The 23,662-nt window shown below is 39.4% G+C and overlaps 1 protein-coding gene across 1 annotated transcript in view; it reads left to right on the top strand.

The window, feature by feature from the left end:
- The window catches only part of MDM1 (Mdm1 nuclear protein), a gene marked incomplete at its 5' end in the record, with an annotated part of 105,465 nt that extends 82,652 nt beyond the window's left edge, over nucleotides 1-22,813 (top strand). Inside the window, 11 exons of the mRNA XM_080610179.1 lie at nucleotides 834-971; nucleotides 2,730-2,863; nucleotides 4,994-5,093; nucleotides 13,188-13,226; nucleotides 13,593-13,768; nucleotides 15,200-15,478; nucleotides 16,663-16,811; nucleotides 16,938-17,068; nucleotides 18,080-18,338; nucleotides 19,463-19,531; nucleotides 21,712-22,813. Of these exons, the coding sequence (XP_080466305.1) occupies nucleotides 834-971; nucleotides 2,730-2,863; nucleotides 4,994-5,093; nucleotides 13,188-13,226; nucleotides 13,593-13,768; nucleotides 15,200-15,478; nucleotides 16,663-16,811; nucleotides 16,938-17,068; nucleotides 18,080-18,338; nucleotides 19,463-19,531; nucleotides 21,712-21,818 (1,581 nt within the window). The 3' untranslated portion in view covers nucleotides 21,819-22,813. The remainder of the gene's footprint in view (nucleotides 1-833; nucleotides 972-2,729; nucleotides 2,864-4,993; nucleotides 5,094-13,187; nucleotides 13,227-13,592; nucleotides 13,769-15,199; nucleotides 15,479-16,662; nucleotides 16,812-16,937; nucleotides 17,069-18,079; nucleotides 18,339-19,462; nucleotides 19,532-21,711) is intronic.
- Between the last annotated feature and the right edge of the window lie 849 nt (nucleotides 22,814-23,662).

Raw genomic sequence — 23,662 nt, forward strand, 5'->3', positions numbered from 1 at the left:
AGGCACTGTAAATCATAGGATAAATAAAACTTAGAGAAAATCTAAACATGTATAAATGTTTGGAGGTTCTAAATTTAAGATTAGAATTTCATGATAAAAATTATACATATTAACAAACTGATATTTGTTAGATTTTTGTTGATATAATGGAGAATATATCTGAATACTGAATAATGGCAATACCTTTCCCTTGAAGAGATTCTGCGAAAATATCAAAGTTACCCAAGTTAGGTTATAAGTCAGACCTAAAGTCTCATAACAAAGCTGGGGAAAGGATATGCTTGTGACATATGGCATGGCCTTTTAATTCAGCACCCCACAATAAGATGATACCTGACCATGTGTTAGGCAAATTCTCTACCTTGTTTTATAATACAGTATTGATTGGAAAATAGTGGGTAGCTCAAATTACCCAAGCCTTAAGCATCCAATTCTAAAAACACGGAACAGTTGCCTGTTACTTATGGATTGCACATGTGCTGTGGACTCATAGGAAAGTTTAATCGCATATGCTTGAAAAAATACGATCCTACATGAAACTATGAAGGTGAACTGTCTTCCCAAATGAACAAAAAGTCTGTTGGTGAACTTCAGTAAGAACAACGTTTGACCATATGTTTAACTGTGTCTGACTTGGTCACTTTTTAATGTGTTTTTATCAGATGTAGTTTGTTTTCAATTTGTCCTAGAAGTTAATTAGTCTGCACATGATGTATTTGTGCACAACTGTCTCTCTGCTCATATGTGAGTGTATTTGCATGAATTGGTTAACTGATTTTGAAAATTTAGCCTTAAGGTAAGCAAATCACACCTTTGTTTTCTTCCCTCCCAAGGTTATTTGCAACACAGGTAAAACTCCTGCAATTACTTCTGAAACTGCGTGTGAGAGAAATTTCAAAAGGTCTCCTCCTGTTAATGGTCCACAAGAGAGAGGTGGTTCAGAAGAGAAAGAATTTCTGGTTTGTGAACAAGTAAATATTTCCCTAAAAGAAAGGCATTAGTATACTGCTGTCATTTTGATTTGTTCTTTTCTAGAATGCAGGGGTGAGCTTATGTTGAATTTTTTAGTTACATTTTAGAGCTGGACACAGTAGTGGTTTTGCTATAAAAGACTAAAAATAATAACCCTCTGCAGCTCTGTTTGCTCTTAAGGGGTTTCTGTAGTGGGTTCTGTAGTTTCTATAGTGCATTTGTTAAGTTTACAGTGACATTTTCGGTGTGTTTTTCCTGGCACCCTAATTCATGAGCTTTCAAGTGGGTTTTCTTTTTTCTTTTTTTTTTTTTTTTTAAATTGAAACTTGCTTTTTAGTCATTACAACAGTTTCTGAAATGTAAATCTTTGATTTATACTCTTATTGGTACCAGTTTAGTCTCTTGGTATGCAGGAGGGCTGGATGGAGGGGGTCTGGAATTTTTTTTATCTCATAAATCAGACAGAGTGTGAATGAAAACCAAATATTTTGATGTATGAAAGATGCCACAGTTAGAACTGATTTTCAGCCAATAGTTGTAATTCGAAGAAACGTAGAGGAAGGGTTACAGTTAATTTCCCTTTGCCTTGATAAGTTGAAAGGTAGAAAGGTTATTAATTGTATTTAGCACAAGGCTATAACAGGGCCTTGTGTAGCTTATGTAGGCTTTGTTACTCAGTTCAAAACATTAAAATATATTTTATGGAAGTAATAGGGTTGTGTGAGGCCTTGCATTTCCTTGTCTTGCTGTTGGCTTGCACAGACTTAAGTGAGATTTTAGGAATGATGGGTCTGATTGTTTCACCAGATTCGAAGATAAAGATGATTGTTGACTTGGAGGCTTCGTAATTTAAAACTGAGAGCTGCCCAGTGCTTTAAATCTCATCTGAGAATAAGGAATTTTATGTCTCCTTTTACCTCTTAGAAGGTGACATGAGGCTTTCAGGAAGCATTTCTTGTTTTTAATACTGGAAATTCAGGTTATGTTTTCCCAAGAGAGCTAATAAAGGGAAGGAAGAGAATACATGAGAAGGGAATTTTGGTGGGAGTGTCTAAAACACTTTTTGTTTATACTGATAGCTGTGTTCTGGTCTTGAAAAGTTTTTGATAATTTTGGTGGGATTTTCTCGTTATTTGTTGTTGGGGTTTGGTGGTTTTTTTTTTTGTTTTTTTTGTTCTTGAATCTGAACAGTATCTGTGAAGATCTCTTGCAGAATCAGAAATCATGTGTGAGATTTCTGAGAGGATAAAATAAGTGAGGAAAAAACCTATCTTTGATGTGAAAATTGAACAAGTCAATTTGACCTTTTATAAATGAGAGTGAGAGCAAATTAAAAATTTGGTTTATAATAAATTCCTTTATATTGCTTCGTTATTGAGCTAAGAGGTTTGGTGGGTTTTTTTTTGTTTTTTTTTTTTATTTTATTACAAATTCCAAAAATACACATGTTAAGTCTTACACAGCTCAGGTTAGAATACACAGGTATTGTGTTATTTTATTTATGTGTTTTGTGTTAAATTCATTTTGTAAAGTGTACAGAGCGGATCATTAACTGAATGTTGCAGTCAGGATCTTAGCTTTGGTATTTTGCTAGTTTATGTTTGTATTAACAAAGGAATGTAATATTCTTGGTTGTATTAGGTGTGCTAAGCAGCTAACTAAAAATGTACTTTTTGTGAAAGCTTGATGTCAAAAGGAGTACAGGGGGATTCAGACTGATAGCTAATGTGGTATTTTTAAAATTATCTTTGCCTTAGAGTAAGAGGGAAGAACCGTTTCAAAAGCCAGCAGAAGATGCAGCAAAACAAGGGAAATCAGAACAGAAACATCCTAAACAAAAAAATAAGCAACATATCAATCCAAAGCCCCTCTCTTTACATACAAGTCGTGGGTATGTATAAAATAGGAAAACTTAGCCTAGTGACTAGGTGTACAGCAGCCTAGTACTTCGAATGATGGACAAAACCATGCCATGCTGCAGTCGCAGGAGCAAATGCCCCCTTGCAGTGCTGGGATTGAGTTTCATGTGGGTACATCCAAACCTGTTGTTAATTTCCATCCCCTTCTCTGTGAAGTGGAAGTGGAAGCTTTCTAATCATACTCATTTAGTTGAACCTTCTGATGCAATAATGTTACTATTAATACATTTAACATGAATGACATTAGATTGTTGCAGTGCAGCTAAACTTTCAGTGAGTGCTTTGGAAGTTGTATTCACCTTTTAAACTGTTCTCCTGTGCTTGCTTCATGCCTTAAAACTGTGCGGATTGTACTTGATGTCTGCTTTTTCTAGCTGGTATCACCGTCTGTCCTGGAGTAACAAAAGCAAACACATGAGATAAAGGGAAGTAGAGAAATCAGTTCCATTTAGGGTAATCTGACAAGCATGGAAATGAAATTATATGTTACTGAGCGCTATCAAAGTATCTTTTTCTTTTGCCGCATTCCTACATTGCAGGAACTGAACTCGTTTCCATTTTCCATACATCTGAGATACACCAAGAGAAATAAAAGCCCAGAATGAATGCAAGTTTTAAAATGCATGAATTAATTCATCTCTTCTGCCTTTGTGCTTAATGTATGTCCCAGTGATTGCTTTCATTCACTTTCTGTTAGATTTTAGGCGTTAGATTAAAGATGGGAGAGGAGACTTACCTAGGTCTGAATGCTGTTGGATATTGGGAGATAATTACAAAATCGTCACTCAAAATTCTGTGAAAATTTCTCTATGAAAAAGTGAGTGGAGATAGTACGGTTAAAACCTGCGACTCTGGTTTTCATAGCTTTTTGATGTAGAAAATAATAGTCAATTTTGCAGTGAGTAGTGTGTAAAGTTCTTGATATTTTGCTATGGCCTCTTTTCACTTAAGGACAAATTTCTGCCCCTTATGCCTTCGATGTGGTAGCACAAGACAAAAGTTTCCAAAACATTCACTGGGCAGATAGCTGTCAAAATGTACAAGTTCTTAATATGCAGACAGGACTGTCACTTCTTATGCAAGCTGCATTGTGTGGCCTGATTTTGCAGCAGAGTGACTAGGATCAAGATACAGCAGTGATGTGTTTTTGAGCTAATTCATTAGTTCTACAACCAAAATTGAAGGAATTCTGTCAGTTTCAAAGAAAGGGATGTACTGAAAGAAATTTTGAACAGAAAGTGTTTGGGTATTTTTTTTCATCGGTATATTTCTTTTTATAAGGTGCATTTTACTCTCTGACTTCAGGCTTTTATGATCCATTTCTGAAGAAAGACTGAAAAAGAGGGCTTTTTCTCTCAGTGCTGAATATATTAAAGTTAGTAATGTTTTAAAGCAAGACTAAAACCAAAAATCTCTTCAGATTTAAGCTGATAAATTCTCAGTTCAGTGCTTAAAGACTTGAAGTATTGCTTATTGCCTGCTATTGGTTAGATGATGTTAATTTTTCTTTGTATGCGTGTGGCAGAAAGGAAAATGGATCCATCTTTTCAAGTACCAAGGCCTTCTGTAAATCAAAGCCAGTAGGACATGAGTGAATTATACTGACCATTGTTCTGGTAGTCAGATGTTTCTAGCCCCAAAAGTTCACCCCACCCATATGCAGAATGCCTTTAGAGTGGAGTTCATAGAAGGAAATGTCTCAGACACATTAGTGCCAAACCAGGCATTTTTACGTAAATGCACTACCATGAGTGACTTAAACCAAGATGCTGCACTTTGCATTCAAGTAATTTAGGCTTTTGTGTGTATTGTGTTGTGCTGATTTGGCTGTTAGGGCAAAAGCTTCTGACAGAAGGGCTGTGAGGAAAAAAAACCAGGAGGAGTAACTACTTGAAGAGCCACCAACTGTGCAAGAGATTTTGTCACACTTTCCTAGTTGTGTTGTTACGGATGAGTTGTGGTTTTTCACATCTTAGCCCTGGCATTTAAGTGCAAGTATGCTTATGATTGTTGATATCATTTAAAAGTGTTCTTAAAGAGTATTCTGGATATCAAGCTTTTTCCTTTGTTGTGTTTTCCTCTTCTCATTCTTGATTTCTTAGGAAGATGAACACTGAATATAGGGCAAAATTTCTGTCTCCAGCCCAGTATTTCTACAAAGATGGAGCTTGGTCTCGTAGTAGGAGTAAATTTCCCAACCAGGTGAGTATTCTTAAAACATCTGAAGCCTGCGTATGATTTGTATTTTGATTTATAGATGCAAAAGACTTTGAGTTGTGGTGTTTATAAGATACAGTTTTGAGATTATAATACTCCCAAAGGTGAGTATACAAAGGCAATTAGGTTCTTCAAGTCAGTATAAGGTATAGTAAGAAAAAGAGGAGATGCTCTGACTTAAAGAATATATAAATGTGACATCTAAAGTGAGGGAGGAGTTTTGTTTCCGTTACAATCAGAATCATTCAGACCAGAGTATTGGAGCAGATAACATCAGCATTGATGTTGAGTCAGATTTTAACAAGCAGAATTTTTCAAATTGTCGAATTGGATGATTAGAGATTCCAAGGGAATAAAAGAAACATGCCAGCATATGTATCAGCCTAGGTCAGGTTGGTAGTCAGGCTCAGTTTGTTAGCTTGCCATGCTGAATCCATTCAAAGCAGTCAGCTGAATTCAGTCCTACACAGTATGAGATTGAGAATTTCTCTTGCAAGTTTCAGCCAATGTAAGTATTTTCTTGTAGATTATTCCATAACTGTGATCAGTGTTATGTAAGAGCTCCCTTGACAGAACTCTGAAAATGCTGATTGGCTTCAGTACCATAGGATTTCTTAGCAGTGTTGTTGCACATGATTTCCTAAAAAATCAGTACTGTTAGCAGCATGCTTAGAAACTGCTAGAGCTAGTTCTGCAACTGTTAGTTTTCACTGAATTGATTTAGGCTTCTCCCACCTTATGAAGCCTTTGTGAGATGCTGTGCTACTAAATATATGGCAAGTACCTGAAAGCATGAATTTCCTTGTCAGCTGGGACCAAGCTGATGTGTAAGGTAGAACTGGAGCAGATGGCTCTATGCTGTTGGGCTTTGAGATTGAAAATAACATTCTCTGACAACTGCAGGTGTAATGTAGCATTCAGTTCTGTGTTTCTCACTGGACTTAATTTAGCAAGTGATTTTCTTTTTAGGGAAAAAGAAATGTATATTTAATACCTGCAAAATACTCAGTGCAAAATGGGTCTTAAGACTATAGCGTAGTATGCGATGATTCATAATCAGATTTTGTGTATGCATGCATAAGGTAATCCATTCTGTGAAAACAGCCTCAAGATGATATTGGAGGACTAAAAATATTTTTTGTTTTTTATATGTATTGCTATATGGTTTGGGTTTGCTGTAACTAAGGCTGTAGAATATTCTGAACTATTGCATGCAGCCTGAGAAAGTGGTATGCAGTGTATTTCTGTAGAAGTTTTTGTCATTTTTCTGGTATGTAAGACTTTAATTGGGAGACTGGCTGCTGTTTCAGTAACATTCAAAATAGTCAGGAACAGTGCTCAGCTTCAAGAGCAACAGACTAGTAACCAAGTAAAGGGAAAAGGATGCATTGCCTTGGAATAGATGTGGCACAGCCAGCTGGGAGGAGTCACTGCAGTATAGTCAAGGGAGAGAATGAGGAAACTGCAAATGGATGATGGATATTCTGCTTTACCAGGCATGATCCTTTATGGGTTGTGTTTCAGAGATTTGCAGCATTTCAGAGATTTTCATTAGTTCCAAAGACTTTCGCAGCATTTAATTAGAGTGTATGGGAAACCAGTAAATTATCACACTTTAGATAAGTGTTTAGGATGTGTCTGACTTTCCATGGAGGTTTTCTTGCTGACAAGGGAATTGCAGGATACTGGAAACAAGTCACTTGGCAGTAGGCATGAACAATTAAAAAAAGAATTATTAAGATTTTAGGGCCTTCTGAGTGAAGTTGTGGTGGACAGCTGGAAGAGTCAAATTAATTTTAAGACTATAATAATTTTAAGACTATAATAATGAGTATTTTATTGATGACAAATGTGCTTAAATTAAAAACACATTTTTGATTACGTGCACATTTTTATGTATGCATGCCTACATTAGATCCTAATATGAGCTCATATAAAAGAGGTGTTTAATAATTGGACTTACCAGAATTTATATAATATAGTAGGCATCACAGAAACATGGTGGGATGGCTCCTACGACTGGAGTGTTGGAAGGGAAGGTTACAGGCTCTTTAGAAAAGACAGGCTTGGCAGGCAGGGAGGGGGAGTTGCTATTTATGTTAGGGATAGGCTGGAGAGTATGGAACTTTTGTCTGGGGACGGGTGAGCAGTCGACAAGAGAGTTTGTGGGTCAAGGTTAAAGGGAGAGCAGCGATGGGGGACATTATTGTGAGGATCTGTTACAGACTGCCTGATCAAGAGGAATCTGTGGATGAAGTGCTCTATAGGCAGATAGGAACAGCCTCATGCTCACAGGCCCTTGTTCTCATGGGAGGCTTCAACCACCCTGACATCTGTTGGAGTGAAGGTACGGCCCGGCACAAGCAATCCAGGAGGTTCCTTGATTGTCTGGAAGACAACTTCCTTCTGCAAGTAATAGAGGAGCCGACAAGGAGAGGTGCCATGCTTGACCTCGTGCTCACCAACAGGGAAGGGCTGGTTGGAAATGTCATGCTCCAGGGCAGCCTTGGTTGCAGTGACCATGAGATGGTCTAATTCGAGATCCTTGGGACAGTGAGAAGAGCGTGCAGCAAGCTCACTGCCCTGGACTTCAAGAGAGCAGACTTTGGCCTCTTCAGGAGCCTGCTTAGTAAGGTTCCATGGGACACAGCCCTAGAGGGCAGGGGGGCCCAAGACTGTTGGTTGTTATTCAAGGATCACCTGCTCCAAGCTCAGCAGTGTTGCGTCCCAACTAGAAGGAAGTGCAGCAAGAGGGCCAGGAGACCTCCTTGGATGGATAAGAAGCTGCTCAGGGAAATTCAAAGGAAAAAAGAGGCTTACAGAAGGTGGAAGCAGGGACAGGCAGCCTGGGAAGAATACAAGGATGCTGTCTGGGAAGCTAGGGACCAGGTGAGGAAAGCTAAGGCTCAGTTAGAATTGAACTTGGCTAGGGATGTTAAGGATAATAGGAAGGGATTCTATAGGTATGTGGCGAGTAAAAGACAGACTAGGGACAACGTAGGCCCCCTTTGGAAGATATCGGGAGAACTGGCTACCCGGGATTTGGAGAAGGCTGAGGTTCTTAATGACTTCTTTGCCTCAGTCTTCACTGGCAAAGTCTCTGACCGCACCACCCAAGTCTTGGAAGGCGAACGCAGGGACTGTGAGAATGAGGACCCTAGGCCCACTGTAGGAGAGGATATGGTTAGAGACCATCTTAAAAACCTAAACGTACACAAGTCCATGGGACCTGACGAAATCCATCCGCGGGTCCTGAAGGAGCTGGAGAATGAAGTTGCTAAGCCACTGGCCATCATATTTGAAAAATCATGGCAGTCAGGTGAAGTTCCCAATGACTGGAAAAAGGGAAATATAACCCCCATTGTCAAGAAGGGGAAAATGGATGACCCGGGGATTTACAGACCAGTCAGTCTCACCTCTGTGCCTGGCAAACTCTTGGAGCAGATTCTCCTGGAAGACATGGTGAGGTACATGAAAAACAAGGAGGTGGCTGGTGACAGCCAGCATGGCTTCACTAAGGGGAAATCCTGCCTGACCAATTTGGTGGCCTTCTATGATGGGGCTACGAAACTGATGGACAGGGGCAGAGCAGTTGACGTCATCTATCTGGACTTGTGCAAAGCCTTCGACACTGTCCCACATGACATCCTTGTCTCTAGATTGGAGAGACATCAATTTGATGGGTGGACCACTCGGTGGATAAAGAACTGGCTGGATGGCCGCACGCAGAGAGTTGTGGTCAATGGCTCAGTGTCTGGCTGGAGACCAGTAACGAGTGGTGTCCCTCAGGGATCGGTGTTGGGACCGGTCTTGTTCAACATCTTTGTCGGTGACATGGACAGTGGGATTGAGTGCGCCCTCAGCAAGTTTGCCGATGACACCAAGCTGTGTGGTTTGGTTGATACACTGGAGGGAAGGGATGCCATCCAGAGGGACCTCGACACGCTTGTGAGGTGGGCTGATGCCAACCTTATGAAGTTGAACCATGCCAAGTGTAAGGTCCTACACCTGGGTTGGAGCAATCCCAGGCACAGCTATAGGTTGGGTATAGAAGAGATTCAGAGCAGCCCTGCAGAGAAGGACTTGGAGGTGTTGGTCGATGAAAAACTGAACATGAGCCAGCTTCAGTGTGCGCTCGCAGCCCGGAAAGCCAACCGTATCCTGGGCTGCATCAAGAGGAGCATGACCAGCAGGTGGAAGGAGGTGATCCTGCCCCTCTGCTCTGCTCTTGTGAGACCTCACTTGGAGTATTGTGTGCAGTTCTGGTGTCCTCAACATAAAAAGGACATGGAACTGTTGGAACAAGTCCAGAGGAGGGCCACGAGGATGATCAGGGGACTGGAGCACCTCCCGTATGGAGACAGGCTGAGAAAGTTGGGGCTGTTGAGCCTGGAGAAGAGAAGGCTGCGTGGAGACCTCATAGCAGCCTTCCAGTATCTGAAGGGGGCCTACAAGGATGCTGGGGATGGACTATTCATCAGGGGCTGTAGTGACAGGACAAGGGGTAACGGGTTCAAACTTCAACAGGGGAAGTTTAGATTGGATATAAGGAAGAAATTCTTTACTGTGAGGGTGGTGAGACACTGGAATGGGTTGCCCAGGGAGGTTGTGAATGCTCCATCCTTGGCGGTGTTCAAGGCCAGGTTGGATGAGGCCTTGGGTGACATGGTTTAGTGTGGGGCGTCCCTGCCCACGGCAGGGGAGTTGGAACTAGATGATCTCAAGGTCCTTTCCAACCCTAACTATTCTATGATTCTATGTCTATGATTCTATGAATTACTCCTGTCTGTTAGACTTGAAGTCTCGTGCCTGTGAGCATATGTCATGGTTTAACTCCAGTCAGCAGGCAGCCCCACACAGCCACTCGCTTACTCCCCCGTGTTGGGATGGGGGAGAGGATCAGAAGGATAAAATTGAGAAAACTCCTGGGTTGAGATGAGACGGTTCAGTAGGTAAAGCGAAAGCTTTTTATGCAAGCAAAGCAAACCAAGGAATTCATTCACTGCTTCCCATGGGAAGGCACGTGTTCGGCCATCTGCAGGAGAGTTGGGCTCTATCACACCTAACGGTTACTTGGGAAGATGAGCACTGTCACTCCAAATGTCCCCTGCTTCTTCCCCCAACTTTATATGCTGAGCATGATGCCATATGGTGTGGAATGTCAGTTGGGGTCAGCTGTCCTGGCTGTGTCCCCTCTCAGCTTGTTGTGCACCTGCATCCTGCTCGCTGGTGGGGTAGGGTGAGAAGTAGAAAAGGCCTTGACTCTGTGTGAGCACTGCTCAGCAATAGGGAAAAGATTCCTGTGTTGTCAACACTGTTTTCAGCACAAGTCTGAAACATAGCACCATGGGAGCTACTATAAGGAATTTTACCTTATCTCAGCCAAAGCCAGTACAGCTTATCAAACTAGTTTTGCTAGTAGACAATAATATTTAGCTTGTGTAAATGTGTTCCTGTGTGGGATTTTTTTTCTGTATGGAATTTTCTGAATTTGCTGTTGTCTTGTTAATATTTTCGTATGTATGATTGTTGTCTTGTTAATATTTTCATATGTATGATTGATGGTTATAGTTCTTAATAAGAAGCTTTTTGTGGGAGTAGTGAAAGCAAGGAGCAAGGTTAAAGCTTGGAATTTTCTGATCTTCAGGAGAGGTTGGAAGAAAACCAGGGTTGCTTCTTAAAACCTCTAATACAAGAATAAAAATCCCAATAGACCCAATTCTTGGCCAGGCTTTTTTTTTGTTTGCAGCATCCATCAATACTTTTTTTCTAAGAACTACAAGATGACATCAAGTATGGCTAAAATAGTAGGTCTGAATAAAATACTTTGTTCACAGTTGAGACATAAGAAAGAATCCAGCCAGTTAAGAAATATGTTAACAGCGGATTAATAAAAGTCTGCATAACTTGAAAAAAGTGTCAAGTGCATCAGTTTCATTATAAAGCAACGAAAGTACTTTAGCTTGTGGTGTAGGCTGCCCAACAGTTCTGTTGGTTTCTACATGATTCCATAACTGTTCCCATACTAGTGCACTGACATGAAATGTTCCTCAAAGCTGTATCTAACCTCAACATCTGGTGGGTTCTTGACACTCACCACTGCCAAAGGAGAGTACAGAACAACTCTCGCTTGATGTAAGTGGTTATTAGATAATAAGCTCTGACTGATCCAGTCTGGTTGCTCTCTTAGTTGGGACCTTAGTTGGAAACTTTGGGTCCTAAAGCAAACTTTCTTAAGTTCTGATCCCAAACAGGCAAATCATAGAATGGTTTGGGTTGGACGGGACTTTAAAGATTATCCAGTTCCAACCCCCCTGCCACAGGCAGGGACACCTTCCATGACATCAGGTTGCTCAGAGCCCCATCCAGCCTGGCCTTGAACCCTGCCAGGGATGGGCAGCCACAGGTTCTCTGGGCAACCTGTGCCAGAGCCTCAGCACCCTCACAGTGAAGAATTTCTTTCTAATATGTCACCTAAATCTCCCCTCTGTCACCTTAAAGCTGTTCGCCCTTGTCTTGTCCCTGTGTGACCTTGTAAAAAGTCCCTCTCTGGATTTCTCTGCAAGTCCTGAAAGGCTGCTAGAAGGTATCTGGAGCCTTGTCTTCTCCAGGCTGAACTACCCTAGCTCTCTCAGCCTGTCTTCGTAGGAGAGATGCACCAGCCCTCTGATCCTCTTCATGGCCCTCCTCTGGACTTGCTCCAACAGGTCGATAATAATACCGATTATTACCATACCATAATAGAATCCTGGTATGACCTTAGCCATAGCTATTACTCCTAGACTGCTACTCTACAATATATTACTAAGGGCTGCTTTCCAGCAGTTGAATGAAGAAATCTCTTTAAGTTATGGTTTTGAAAAATTAATGTGGGCAATTCATAATCACAGTAGGGGACTCTGGGGCCTGTCCTTCTGATAATGCTGCCCCTGAGTCACTGAAGGAGATGGTTGTCCTTTGTACTTCTTCACAATTCACTGGAGACATAGTATTCTTTCCCTCCCTGCAGTGCCTTCTGTTGTGGCTATCATAATTAATTTTTCATTCTTCTGCTTCAAGTGAATAATCCAGTAAATCACTTGCAACTCAAACTTTAAATTTGCCTCTTAAAGTGACAAGCATGTATTTTTAATGGGCTGTTTTTTGAAAGCTTCTCAGGTTGAATTATGGGATATTAGCTGGTGTGGGCTAAGTGGATTTCTGTCTGCTGCATCCAGTTTCTTTTAGTGGGTTTAGTGGAATTTGGCCCAACTGTTCCTTGCAGGAAGAACAATGTGAAGTCTATAATGAAAGAAGAATAAATAAGGAAAGCTATAAAAATGTGCTAGAGGAAGCGTCAGTACTACTTTCCTGCTCTTTGACAAAATGCTTCCTGTGAACCATTTTTTAGTGAGTCAGAATTCACAAAGTATCACAAAGTTATTTTTAATAATTTAAACATAAAAGTTTTGTTGTTGCTTTTTCTTTCTTCACTTTAATTGTGTTTGAGTGAAGGACAGAAGACAGTGTGAGTGTTTAAGTAGTTTTAACCATAAAAGTGATTGTGTATAATTAGGAGTATAATGTCTGGAGAGCTTCACTTTTATTTTTTTAAGACTAAACCTGACATCTGAGGAGTTTTGTGTCTCATTCTTAGTTACTGATAGTCTAGAAGGGAAATTTTGATATTATGTCTTAGATAAAATAGCACCAAGAATTCTCATCAGCTCCTTGCTAAGATTAATGTAGCTAGAGACAGCTGCAATGTTCACAGCATAGAAACTTAGTATTACACATGCACATAGATCTGTTGACTTGAAATAATCATAAACTAGCAGTGAATGTATTTTTGTGTGTTAATGCTTAGAAATCTAGATGAATTTCCTCCAGGTTGGCAAATACTGGTGAAACACCAGTACTGATGTACTTGCTTTACAGCTTTTTACTGAATCTCAGGGAGGCAGCATAGAGCTATGCTGATAGGTTTTTAGTATTTAATTTCTTACTTAGATTGAAGTAAAGTTACAAGAATGGTAACAACAATACAGTGTTGAGAGAAAAATAAGAAATTTTAAAATTATTCTATATTCCTCTCTTTAGGCTTCTCAAAACACCCTAAATTCAATGTGGTATATGGAGGTTGGTTGCATCTATGTTCCTGTTTTGATGTTTGGAGCACTGTGTCTGAGGGCTGATGGGAAAACTAGAATCCAGCACAAAACTGATTTGTAGTGGCTGCATAACTTTTTGTGCTCTTTGAATGAATAATTGACAATTTTGCTTTGGTGACATGGCTCAAACATGCTTACTAAATACACGCATTTGTTGTGTTTGCTTTCTCTTTGTTGCATTTACTGCAGCATGCGATGTTTGTACTGTGAATGGCTCTGTATTATAAGTAATTTGCTTTTCTTCTGTAGCTGCTATTAGCTAGTGCAAATATCTTATAATAGCCTGTTGGTGAACTTTAAACAAACATGCAACTTACGAAACCTTGATGTGTAGGTGAAAGAACTTCGAGAAAGAGCAAAGGCGTACAGGCAACGAGTAGAGGGAACTCACTTCTCCCGAGACCATCTCAATCAGATCTTGTCTGATAATAACAGTCTTTGGGATGTGTCCTCAAATTCCAGTTCAGAAGAAGGCATCAGCGACAACATCAGAGCACTAGATCTTGCCGGGTAACGTTGTTATTCCTGCCTATTATAGTGCAGCTTTGAAATGGAGCAAAATGATGAATATCAGCTTAGCATAGCTGAGAGATCTTGGATGTTTGACTGGAGTCAAGATGTGATAGGGCAGGGTACTCAATAATCTCATCTAGGCGCCCTTTCACCAGAGGTTGGACCAGATGGTATTAAGAGGACCCTCCCAACCTGGCTGTTCTACAATTCTGTGATACGTAAATTCTCTAGAACAGATGCAGGCATTTAACTTTTCATAGATACATCAGTCGATATGTGCTCAAATGGAAAATGGGGTACAGTCCAGTCTTCTGAAAGGAGAAAAGGTTGCTCCTTTATACTTCTCCACAAATGCATATTTAGTGAGGCAACCTTAGTCTGTCTCATCAAGTCCGGAGGACTTTCACACTGACTCATACTGAAGTAATACTATTCTTTCCGCTGGAATGGTATGAAATATGTTTTGCCTATTGAGATGTTATCAGTGTTCTTGTCAGGATTAATTAATCTTGTGGTTGAGTCTTAGACACTGTTTAGTTTCAAGATGAAGGTTTAGGAACTGGAATGGTGTACATCCATTTTCTCCTTCCTTTGAAGGCCATCAGAATTGGCCAATACTGCTAGGAAAATTCAGAATTGGTATTTTAGTAAAATGTACAGACTATTGTTGAAGGAAGGAGGACAAGAAAAAGCCATTTTTGTCTTATTTGAGATCTGATATTTAAAACCGTGCCTTGAATGCCTGTGTCTGTAGACCACTTACACTGCCATACATGCACTACTTGTCTTCGGTGTGAGAGATCTACCCATTTGCATGCCCTAATAAGGGTTGGGGGATTACATGTAAAAGGGTATTTATTACAGTATGTGTGATACTGAGTATGGTGTAATTTTTTTGGTTTATCGGTTTGTTTTTTTGCCTGTGAAATGCAGATCCTCTTACTGATCTCATTTCTGTGCACTGGGCTAATTCGCACTGATTTCTGTGAGCAGTTGAAAATTTAACACTTTCAAAAAGTTGTGCCTAGAGAGGAGTCTTCTAAACTGTTTGCTTTTCAAAATTGTGCTATAAGGTGTCCCTTTATACTGAACTTTTTTTTTTTGAGCACTTCTGATAATCTAACTTGTTGTTTAAATTGGAAATAGAGCCCTAATTTTACATTACATTTTTTGAAATGGTAATCCAGAAAGAATTTTCACAGAATCTAGTTTGAAGATGGATTATTCTTAAACATCAGTTAGAAGTTCAGTGGAAATTTAACCATTCATCATGTCAACTCTACTACTTTTTAATATCTGAGATGTACTTTTGGCAGAAAGGCTGAACTGGATAAATGTGTTCTACATAGACATGTGTATATCATGCACATAGACATGTGTATATCGTGCAAATCAATGGTATGAAGCACTGTGTTCTTTGTTACCTAGAGTTTCTGAAAAAGAGACTGCACCAAGCCCACAAACGCAGCAGCAGCCTGACTCAAAGAAACAGCCACACCAGGACAGCACTGAGACCAAAGATGTGTCAGATGCTTTAACTGTTCCGGTCAAAAGGTGTTTAGTTTGGGGTGAGCAAGAAGGTACTGAAGACAGAGAGAATCAGCAAACAACAGAAGAGGGAGAAAAAAAAGATGAACAAGCTGCAGTTGTGGCTCAGCAGTTAGAAGAAAACAAAAAAAATGCCAATGAAGACAAGAAAATAGAAGGGTAACAATGAACATTTTTGTGATGTATATATAGAATCTCTTCCTCTAACATCTCAGAAATTTGTAAGTTAACTGATTTTTGGTTTAAAATCAGATTTACTTAAGAGAGCATAAGTTGGTGTGACATTACTTTTGTTTTTAACAGTATGATAAAAAATGAGAAAGTCCAAGGCATTGAGCTGGTTGATGAGAATGGATCGATCATTGGGAGTAGGGGATTTCTAACTTGCAGGACAGAAGTTTGTAGAAGCAAACAGTTCTAATGTTTTGGGGGTTTTCTTCCGAAACTATAAAATTTGCAATATGGGCCTCTTAGACTGTTCATTACACAGCAGCCAAGTGTACTGAAAATTAAAGCTCACAATTTCCTTCAGATAGACCATGTAGGATTGATAGCACTGAAAGGATAGAATACATGCTAGTCTTGTACTTAAGCATCTGTTTTTCTTAAACCTTGCCCCCTCCCCAGAAAAAAACAAACCAAAACCCAACCAAGCTGGTTGGCCACGCAGAGCAGCTTAACCCCTGCATTTTATCTAAGTCTGCTTGAGAGCTAGAAATGAGGCATTCTTTGCCTAAATGTCCTCAGAGTGCATCTAGCATGCAGCGATAGGTTCAGGTTCTTTGCACAGTGTGAGTATGCCCCCACCTCCTTTTGAAATGTGTCTGGAAGAAGAAGACAGAAGTGGTACTGCTGATTTATTTAATAACCTGGGGGCTAGAGCAGTTGCATAAATGTGGGATACTTGGTTTCAGTTCTACCACATTGACTGAAAAGAGTCAAACCCACATCCCCCCCTGAGGTGGCAGCCGGGTTCTAGGATTTTCTGGGTGAGTGCTCTTTCCAGCTCTCCTCTTGAGTCTGCTACTGTGTAGCAATACAGTCAAGGTTTGTTGGGACAGAGGGAGCCTGTATTTGCAGCTTGAGACAATTTATATATGTTACCCAGTTACATAAAAAAAGAATGACATAAACTAAGACTGGAGGGCTGGAATCCAGGACTTCCCATTGCAAGCAGATGTTTTGGCTACAGGCTCTTGGTGTTTTATGACCCCAACTGTCTTGCCCTAGGCTTCATTGTAGGAATGTATTAGAAACAAAAAGCTCAAGTGCAGGACTCTTGAGTCCTTAGCTAATCCTTTAATCATTTCTCCGTCTTTTTTTTTTTTTTTTTTTTTACCCAGTGAGGATGCCTTAGTATTGAATTCTTCTGCAGCTGTGTCAGACTCTTCTTCTGTATCCTCAAGGACAGGAGGCAGGCTTCCAACCCCGCAGCTGAGAGCACTTGGTGGAGCTCAGAGGACTCATCATGATCTCACTACCCCAGCTGTTGGTAAAAAGACTTTTAAATGCAAAGTAGTATTCCAAGAATTACAGGGGGGGAAAAAAGACATGTATGAATTAATTTATTAGGTTATTTAAGCTAATAAAGCATTTTTTGTTTTCTCCACTGCAATAGGAGGTGCGGTTCTAGTGTCTCCTCCTAAATTCAAGTCTTCATCTTCACAGCAGAGAACGCGAGGTTTAGGAGCAGACCCTTCTTCAGCTAAGCAAGGTGCAAGAGAAGCTTTGAAAAGAAAGTCCTTCCGGGTGAGTCACAAAAGAGACTTACAATTATGCATTTTTGGAATGTGCTTTTTAATTAATAGTAAATAATTTATTTATTTTTTTTTCTTGAGTTGTCATCTACTTTCTAAAATTCTCAGCATCTGTGACAAAAAAAGGCTGATGTCTGAATGAAGAATTTATTGGGGGGCATCAGGCAAAGGTGTTGAGGCTATTGGAGTAAGATTGGATGCGCTCCATTTTGACTTTTTCTGCTACAGGCACGGGATCTATTAAAAAAGCCCCAAACAAAACAAAAAACCTCTTATACTAAAACAACACAAAAAAACCCCCAACAAAACACACACACAAAAAACCCCAAACCCAAACAAAAAAAGAAACCCGCCACATTAAAGTTACTGACATAGAGCACAGTCCAGATTCCCTGACTTGAAAGAAATTTAAGAAGTGTTAGGTGCCTGTGTACAATGTGTGCCAGAAAAGCTTCATTCTTGCTTTCCTTTAGTTCTGTGGTTCTTTTACTTTGCAGCTTGCATAGGTGATAAAAGAAAAAATAGAAACATTTAGGAGTCGTTTAACTGTCTTCTCAAAATTGTGGGTTGGTTTGTTTGGGGTTTTTTTAGGTCAAGTTGTGCTTAGTCTCCGTTCTACAAAGACAATGAGCATTTCGCTGCATACATCCCTGTAGTATGTTCTGTGATAGAAGGAGACACAGTTGCATGAGGAGTTAGTTACGTTGATTTAAAATCTAAGAATAGTTTTTTGCTGTGAAGCAAATCAGCTTTTGGTTTGACCTGCCTAGATTACTCTCAAACCACGTTATTAGGAATAGATTTTCTTTTAGCTGGCTCACAAGCTTGAAATACTTACTTTTCCAGTACCCTCATGAGAAGTGTAATGTAACAGTGTAAAGCCAACATTTTCTGTATGTAAGCATTTCTGCTGGAAGGCTGTGTATGAGATGTTGGCTTTTTGTGTGGGGTTTTTTTTGTTTGTTTGTTTTTTCCTTATTATTTTCTTTCTGTTGTGTTTTAGCCTAATGTGGAATTGGAAGCTGTGCCACTCCTTACCTCTCCACCTGCTGGGCTGGGAACTTTGGATCCTCTGCCACTTAGACAGGATCAGTGGCCTCCTAACAGCGTTTCTGATCAGCAAGCTCATTTTGCTTCGGCCCATCAAGGGTGTTCCTCTACACCTCGTGTGCAGAAGTCAGTCAAAAGCTGTTCTATGCCTTGCTGGAGTCCTTCTTGTCGTATTCAAGGGACTCTCAAAAATCCAGAATTCCAGCATAATGGTGGGTTTGGGGTATTAACTGGCTATGTTAGAGTGCTGCAGGATAGGAATGGCTACAGTGCAATTCTCGGGCCAAGAGAATGCTGAGATTGCTGCCTTACACTCTACGAAGAATGTGTTGCTTATAAACAAAAGCTTTTCTACTGCATGTTTAGTCTTGCTGTGGAAATGTGTACAGCTTTCCACATCAGTTTCAGATTCCATTAGTCTGTTTTCTAATTTTGCCTTATTATTTTTAATAAGTGCATACTCATTATGAGAATTAACTTGGTTTAGCATGAACAGTTGTAGTTTTTAATCTTTTTATGCTACAACTAGATGCTGTGATGCTTTTCCAGCTACAGTTATCAACAGCAGTATGTAACTGGGTACCTTTATGGTATAGTATTATTTTGCAGGAGTTGTGGATATCTGAGAGATAAGCTCCTTAAATATTTCTGCAGGATATGGAAACAAAAAAGCCATCTATAGATGATTTATTGGGTATTGCAAAAAACCTTTTCTTGGCTGAGGAGAAATTTGTGCTGGCACAATTCGAAGATCTTAAACGATGTTTAGGGCCAGTGGGGACATGACAAATAAAAGAATCCTTCACTTCTTAGTCCAAGTTTATGTGTTTGACTTCATTCCAGAAAGACTTTCTAGAGCTGCTTAAGGTCCCACAGTTTTCAATCCTCACATTATAAGGATTAGCTAAACTAAAGTAGTATTTCCGCTCTAGAATGGAATGAGTAGTTGTCAGGTTAAATGGGATGGTGAAATCCAGAGACTTTCCTCAGAAGGAGGTTAAAATCGGTGCTATGTCCTAGCTCTGCACCTCGACTTCACTAAGTGCAGCTCCCTAAGTAACTTGTAGTGTCTACGCAAAGATGGGTACCTTGAGAAGAATACAGTAGAGTAAGTTTATTTTATCTCAGTTTAAAGAAGTCTGGTGGAGGTTTTTGTATGTTTTCTATTTAGAAGATTCATGTTTTGGAAATAATGTTGCAACATTTTTAAATGTTGTAAAATGAAATATTATCCTTTGTCTATTTTGAAAGGATTAAAAACTATTCTTTTGTTGTTTTTTTGTGGTGTTGTTTTTTTTTTTTTTTTTTTATGTTTTTGGTTTTTTTTTTGTCTTAGGGAATGTTGGCAATCCAAAAATGAGGTCATTCCAGTTACCCCTTCAGGAAAGAAACTATAATGATGAAGGTATTTCTTGTCCCAAAGTATTGTTGTATATCATGTGTATATTACCTAGACTAATTTTAACTTTTGAACTAATGTGAGAGGTTTCTGAATGGAGTAATTCACACTGGTTTATGTGTTTGCATGAATAATTACTGCATTGTATTATATTTCATCAAAATAATTTGAAAATGTTCATCCTAGTAATCTGAACAGGAATATGAAGGTATAAATGCGACCAAAAATTAAATAGACCATTGTGGCTCAATACGGTTACTGGAGCTTTCTGAGTTCTCCACCTAAAATTGTTTCTTCCCTGCATGTTTTTAAGCCTTTGTGTAATAGCAACAGAAGCAAACTGCAAAATGCTCACAGCTGCAGTAACTTTGGATGCAACTTAAAAGGTACCGCAAATTTTAAGGTAAAAATTTTGCTTGTAAGACTGCAGCACCAGATAGGCAGCATAAAATGATTCCTCTGACTTGAATTTTCACAGCTGTTCCTCTGCTCAGACTGTAAGGGGTACTTATGGCATCCTGTTATTATGATTGCTGTTTTGGCCTTTTTTTCTCTTTACTGTAAAGTTGATCTGGAGGAGCAGCCAGTGCACAGCCCACCAGTGCATCTTGGCCTTTTTGTGGGCAGACACAAACTGTTTCAGTAGTGTGAGTCAACTAAAGGCACTGTAGCCTCATTAGCTTGAGCTACTGCTGTATGTTGTTTCTTAGCATGGTGTATGAGGTTGAGATTGGTGTGGTGCTAGTCGCAATCACCTGTGTTTGGTTTAGATTAGAGTATGGGCAGAGCAAGTTCCTATCTGATTGCAGTTTATTTATAAATACACCCCAAGGCAACCAAAAGCTTTTTTCTGTAGCCCTTATGCTTGTTTGCTCCTTGGTTTTAACCAAGGTTCAGACTGATTCTCTATTTTACTCATTGCAGTTGTCTGGAAAATGTGTGGGTTGTGCAGATGGCTCAGCCAAGCATCTGTGTGTCTACATAAACCATACAAAATCCTATAGTACTCTGCAGCTTCCCACAAGCTTGCTGCACACAGGCTAAATGCTATAACTGCTGTTTCTTTTTTATTATTTTTTATCTTTGAGCTGAGTGATGATGTATGAGCTTTCAGAAACAGGTGAAGTGTGCCAGCTCACAGGTATTTCATATGTCCATATTTGTTCATGTACATACAAACCTGAGAGTTATTCCAATGACATGTCTGTCTGCAGAAGTGCAGTTAGCAGTTTTCTCATACATGGGAATATAGTTGTTATGCACAATGTGTGAGCCTGTTATAGGCTGCTTGGATCACTGTATTTCAAGAATTTACAAATGCTGCTGCAAAGTTAATTGAAACACTGACAAAGTACAGGTTCTGTTTGGATCAGGTTGTGAAAATTTGTTTAGTTTCCCCCCAGGAGGGCTGGAAAGTAGTGATACAGTTCTTTTTAACCTATTGCTGGAGAATGGGTGTAATTAAGGTCATTGTTCATAGAGGGCATTTCTGCAGTAGCATAATGCAGTGCTTTATCAAAGAAGCAGCCTCCAGGCTGCTTAATTTTAAGAGTTCTGCTGGATGAAAGTAGTCCCTGTATTCAAAAGGAAGACCTTGCAAAAGTACAATTTAAAAATATGCTTCTTGTTGTCTTTGTATTAAACTTCCTGTTTTCTTCATAAGACACATTTCTTTTAACAGCTTGTGGTGCACTAGCTGGGTTTGGCACAGAAGAGCTCTTTTGGCAACATAGGATATGGTATTTAGTCGTGTTATTCTAAGGTTGTCTGCTTTGCTTGAAGCAGTGGGTTACTTTCATGAAAGTGTTATTATCAGAGTCTAGGCTATACTGACTTCAGTGGGAGAAGATCAATTTCTGTGATCTTCTGATGCAGAAAAGTAAACGCAGAGATGACTTGGAGAATCTGGCAATTCCTAGGTGACCATAGGGATCTCATTATGGAGTTTGTCAAGAGTTGGGCATGTATAGCTATGTTAAGCTTACCTAGCATTGTAATAGTTTTCTAGTGAGATTCTTCTTCAGCATAGCAGTTACTAAGTAATAAAATTGAGGTGCATTGTGGTACTATTTTAGCACATGTGGTGAAAGAGGGCATAAAAATATTTGCACTTTTGAAATCAACTGTGTTTTAATAGGTGTATTTAACCTTCCTGTTTACTTTTCCCCTTGTTGCTTTCCTTACAGATGACAGGTTGTCTCAGATCTCTGCTCGCTCGGCAGCATCTAGCTCGCTTGCATCTCAGATACTGGAACGAGCTCAGAAGAGGAAGGATTTCTGGGGCAAGACATAATCTCTCCCACCTGTTGTATAGAAACTGTTCTGTAAAATGATTTATTTTCTTAGAGTTTGTAGTGTACATTTTTAAAAAATTGTGATTGTAGATACCATGCAGCATCTTTTCACTTAGCACTAATATGGCCCAAGTTTTAGGACTTGCCATCCCAATTTAAATCTTCAATATTTAAACCAGTTTTGAAAATGTAGGTCCTTTATATCTGAGAGTTACATCTTCACTATGACACAACAGCCATGTGGTTTTTTTTTTCTTTACAGTGGCACCTCTTGAAACCAAGAAAATTTTTTTTTTATGCAACCCGTGTGTAGCTTGCCAAGTTCTTCTGCTGCAGTCATGCAGTATGACCTGAGGGCGGTATTTAGGGCAACACCATCATTCATTAAACGCCTCAATTACTTGATATTAATCAGCTGTCCTAACGGCAACTGTGGTATACTTATTTATGTTACTGTATGAATTGTCACTACAACAGAGTGCTGTAACAAAAAGTTGCTTTTGCTGCTTACAGCTTTTAACCTATTACCGAAAAAATCCTTCTTTTTTCTTAATGAAGCTAACATGGAACATACAGGAGTTTGCGAAAAGGACACAAAGTGTTAGGGTTTGTTCGTTGTCCACAGTTTTTTTGGCCAGGATGACTATTCGAGTTGAGTTTGTCAGAGGTACTTACGTGAACATTTGTCTTTTTTGTGGAAAAGAACCTTGTTTAGTGCTGATTTAAACTTCTCTAGAAAAAGTAACTTTATGCAGCGGCCTTCCCCAGCCCCACCTCAAACTCAGGTATTCAGGAGTAGTTGGTCTCTTAAAGTAAATTCAGAAGAATATTTTTTCCTGACTGATGTTTTAATTACCTCTCCTAGTTGCCTAATTCTGGAAGACTGACGTACTGTTGTGACTGTCACAGTGAAAAGTATGATTTATGCTGACAGCTTGTTTTATCTTTCTAAGAGATTAAACAAGTTAACTTGAGGTAGAGGAAATAGGTGGCTAGCAGGCAGTTTAGTTCTTCTTATGTAGCTTCAAGTGTTAATATTACTTCATTTGGAAATTTTATACAAGAACAACTTGAATTTTGTACACAATTACTTACATTTTGATTTTGTATACAATTATGTACGCATATTACTGAAAATAAAAATGCTTAGTTGATTTGTTTCTATTCAAGTTATGCTGGATAAATTCATGGAACATATTATGTTGGCACTTCTGTGTTCAGTTCTCTGTTTTACCTGTTCAGCTGGAATATTTGTGGACTTTTGAAAGACAAGAAGCTACCCCATTTACAGTTTTCAGAAAGTTAGTAAAGCTAGATATGTTGATACTTGGAATTATGACGGCTACAGATACTTGTGCTAGATATTACAACAGCATATATGCCAATTTTGCTTACAGTATTGCAGCATGAATCTGGTGCATCTAGGTAGCTCTGAATTTCTTGGGTGTGTGCTGTATGGCATGTGCGTATTGATTTCTGCCAGGGAGACAATAGGTGTGGTAAAGGGTGGTAATTTTAGTTGCATGGGGATACAAACTCCATTTAGAGATAAAAATGGAAGCCCTTGGTGTCTTACACATCATTGTGACATTATTTCCTATCTGAACAAATCTTATCTTTTACCTGAAATTTATAATTGAATTTACTTTTGGATAGAAGTATTTAAGGCAAATGTAGACAAAATATCATTTTTGAGTAATGCTAGTGCAAAGCTTCTGAAGGGTTTTCTTCTGTAGCCTTCAAGGCAGATGTAAAATGATTTATGCCTGCCTTCTGCTATTGTTGTTACCTAGTTCAAGAGGGGGTTTTGTTTTGTTTTTCTGAATGTTTCAGACCAATCTTC

Source organism: Psittacula echo (genome assembly GCF_963264785.1).
Source record: "Psittacula echo genome assembly, chromosome: 1".
NCBI lineage: Eukaryota > Metazoa > Chordata > Aves > Psittaciformes > Psittacidae > Psittacula > Psittacula echo.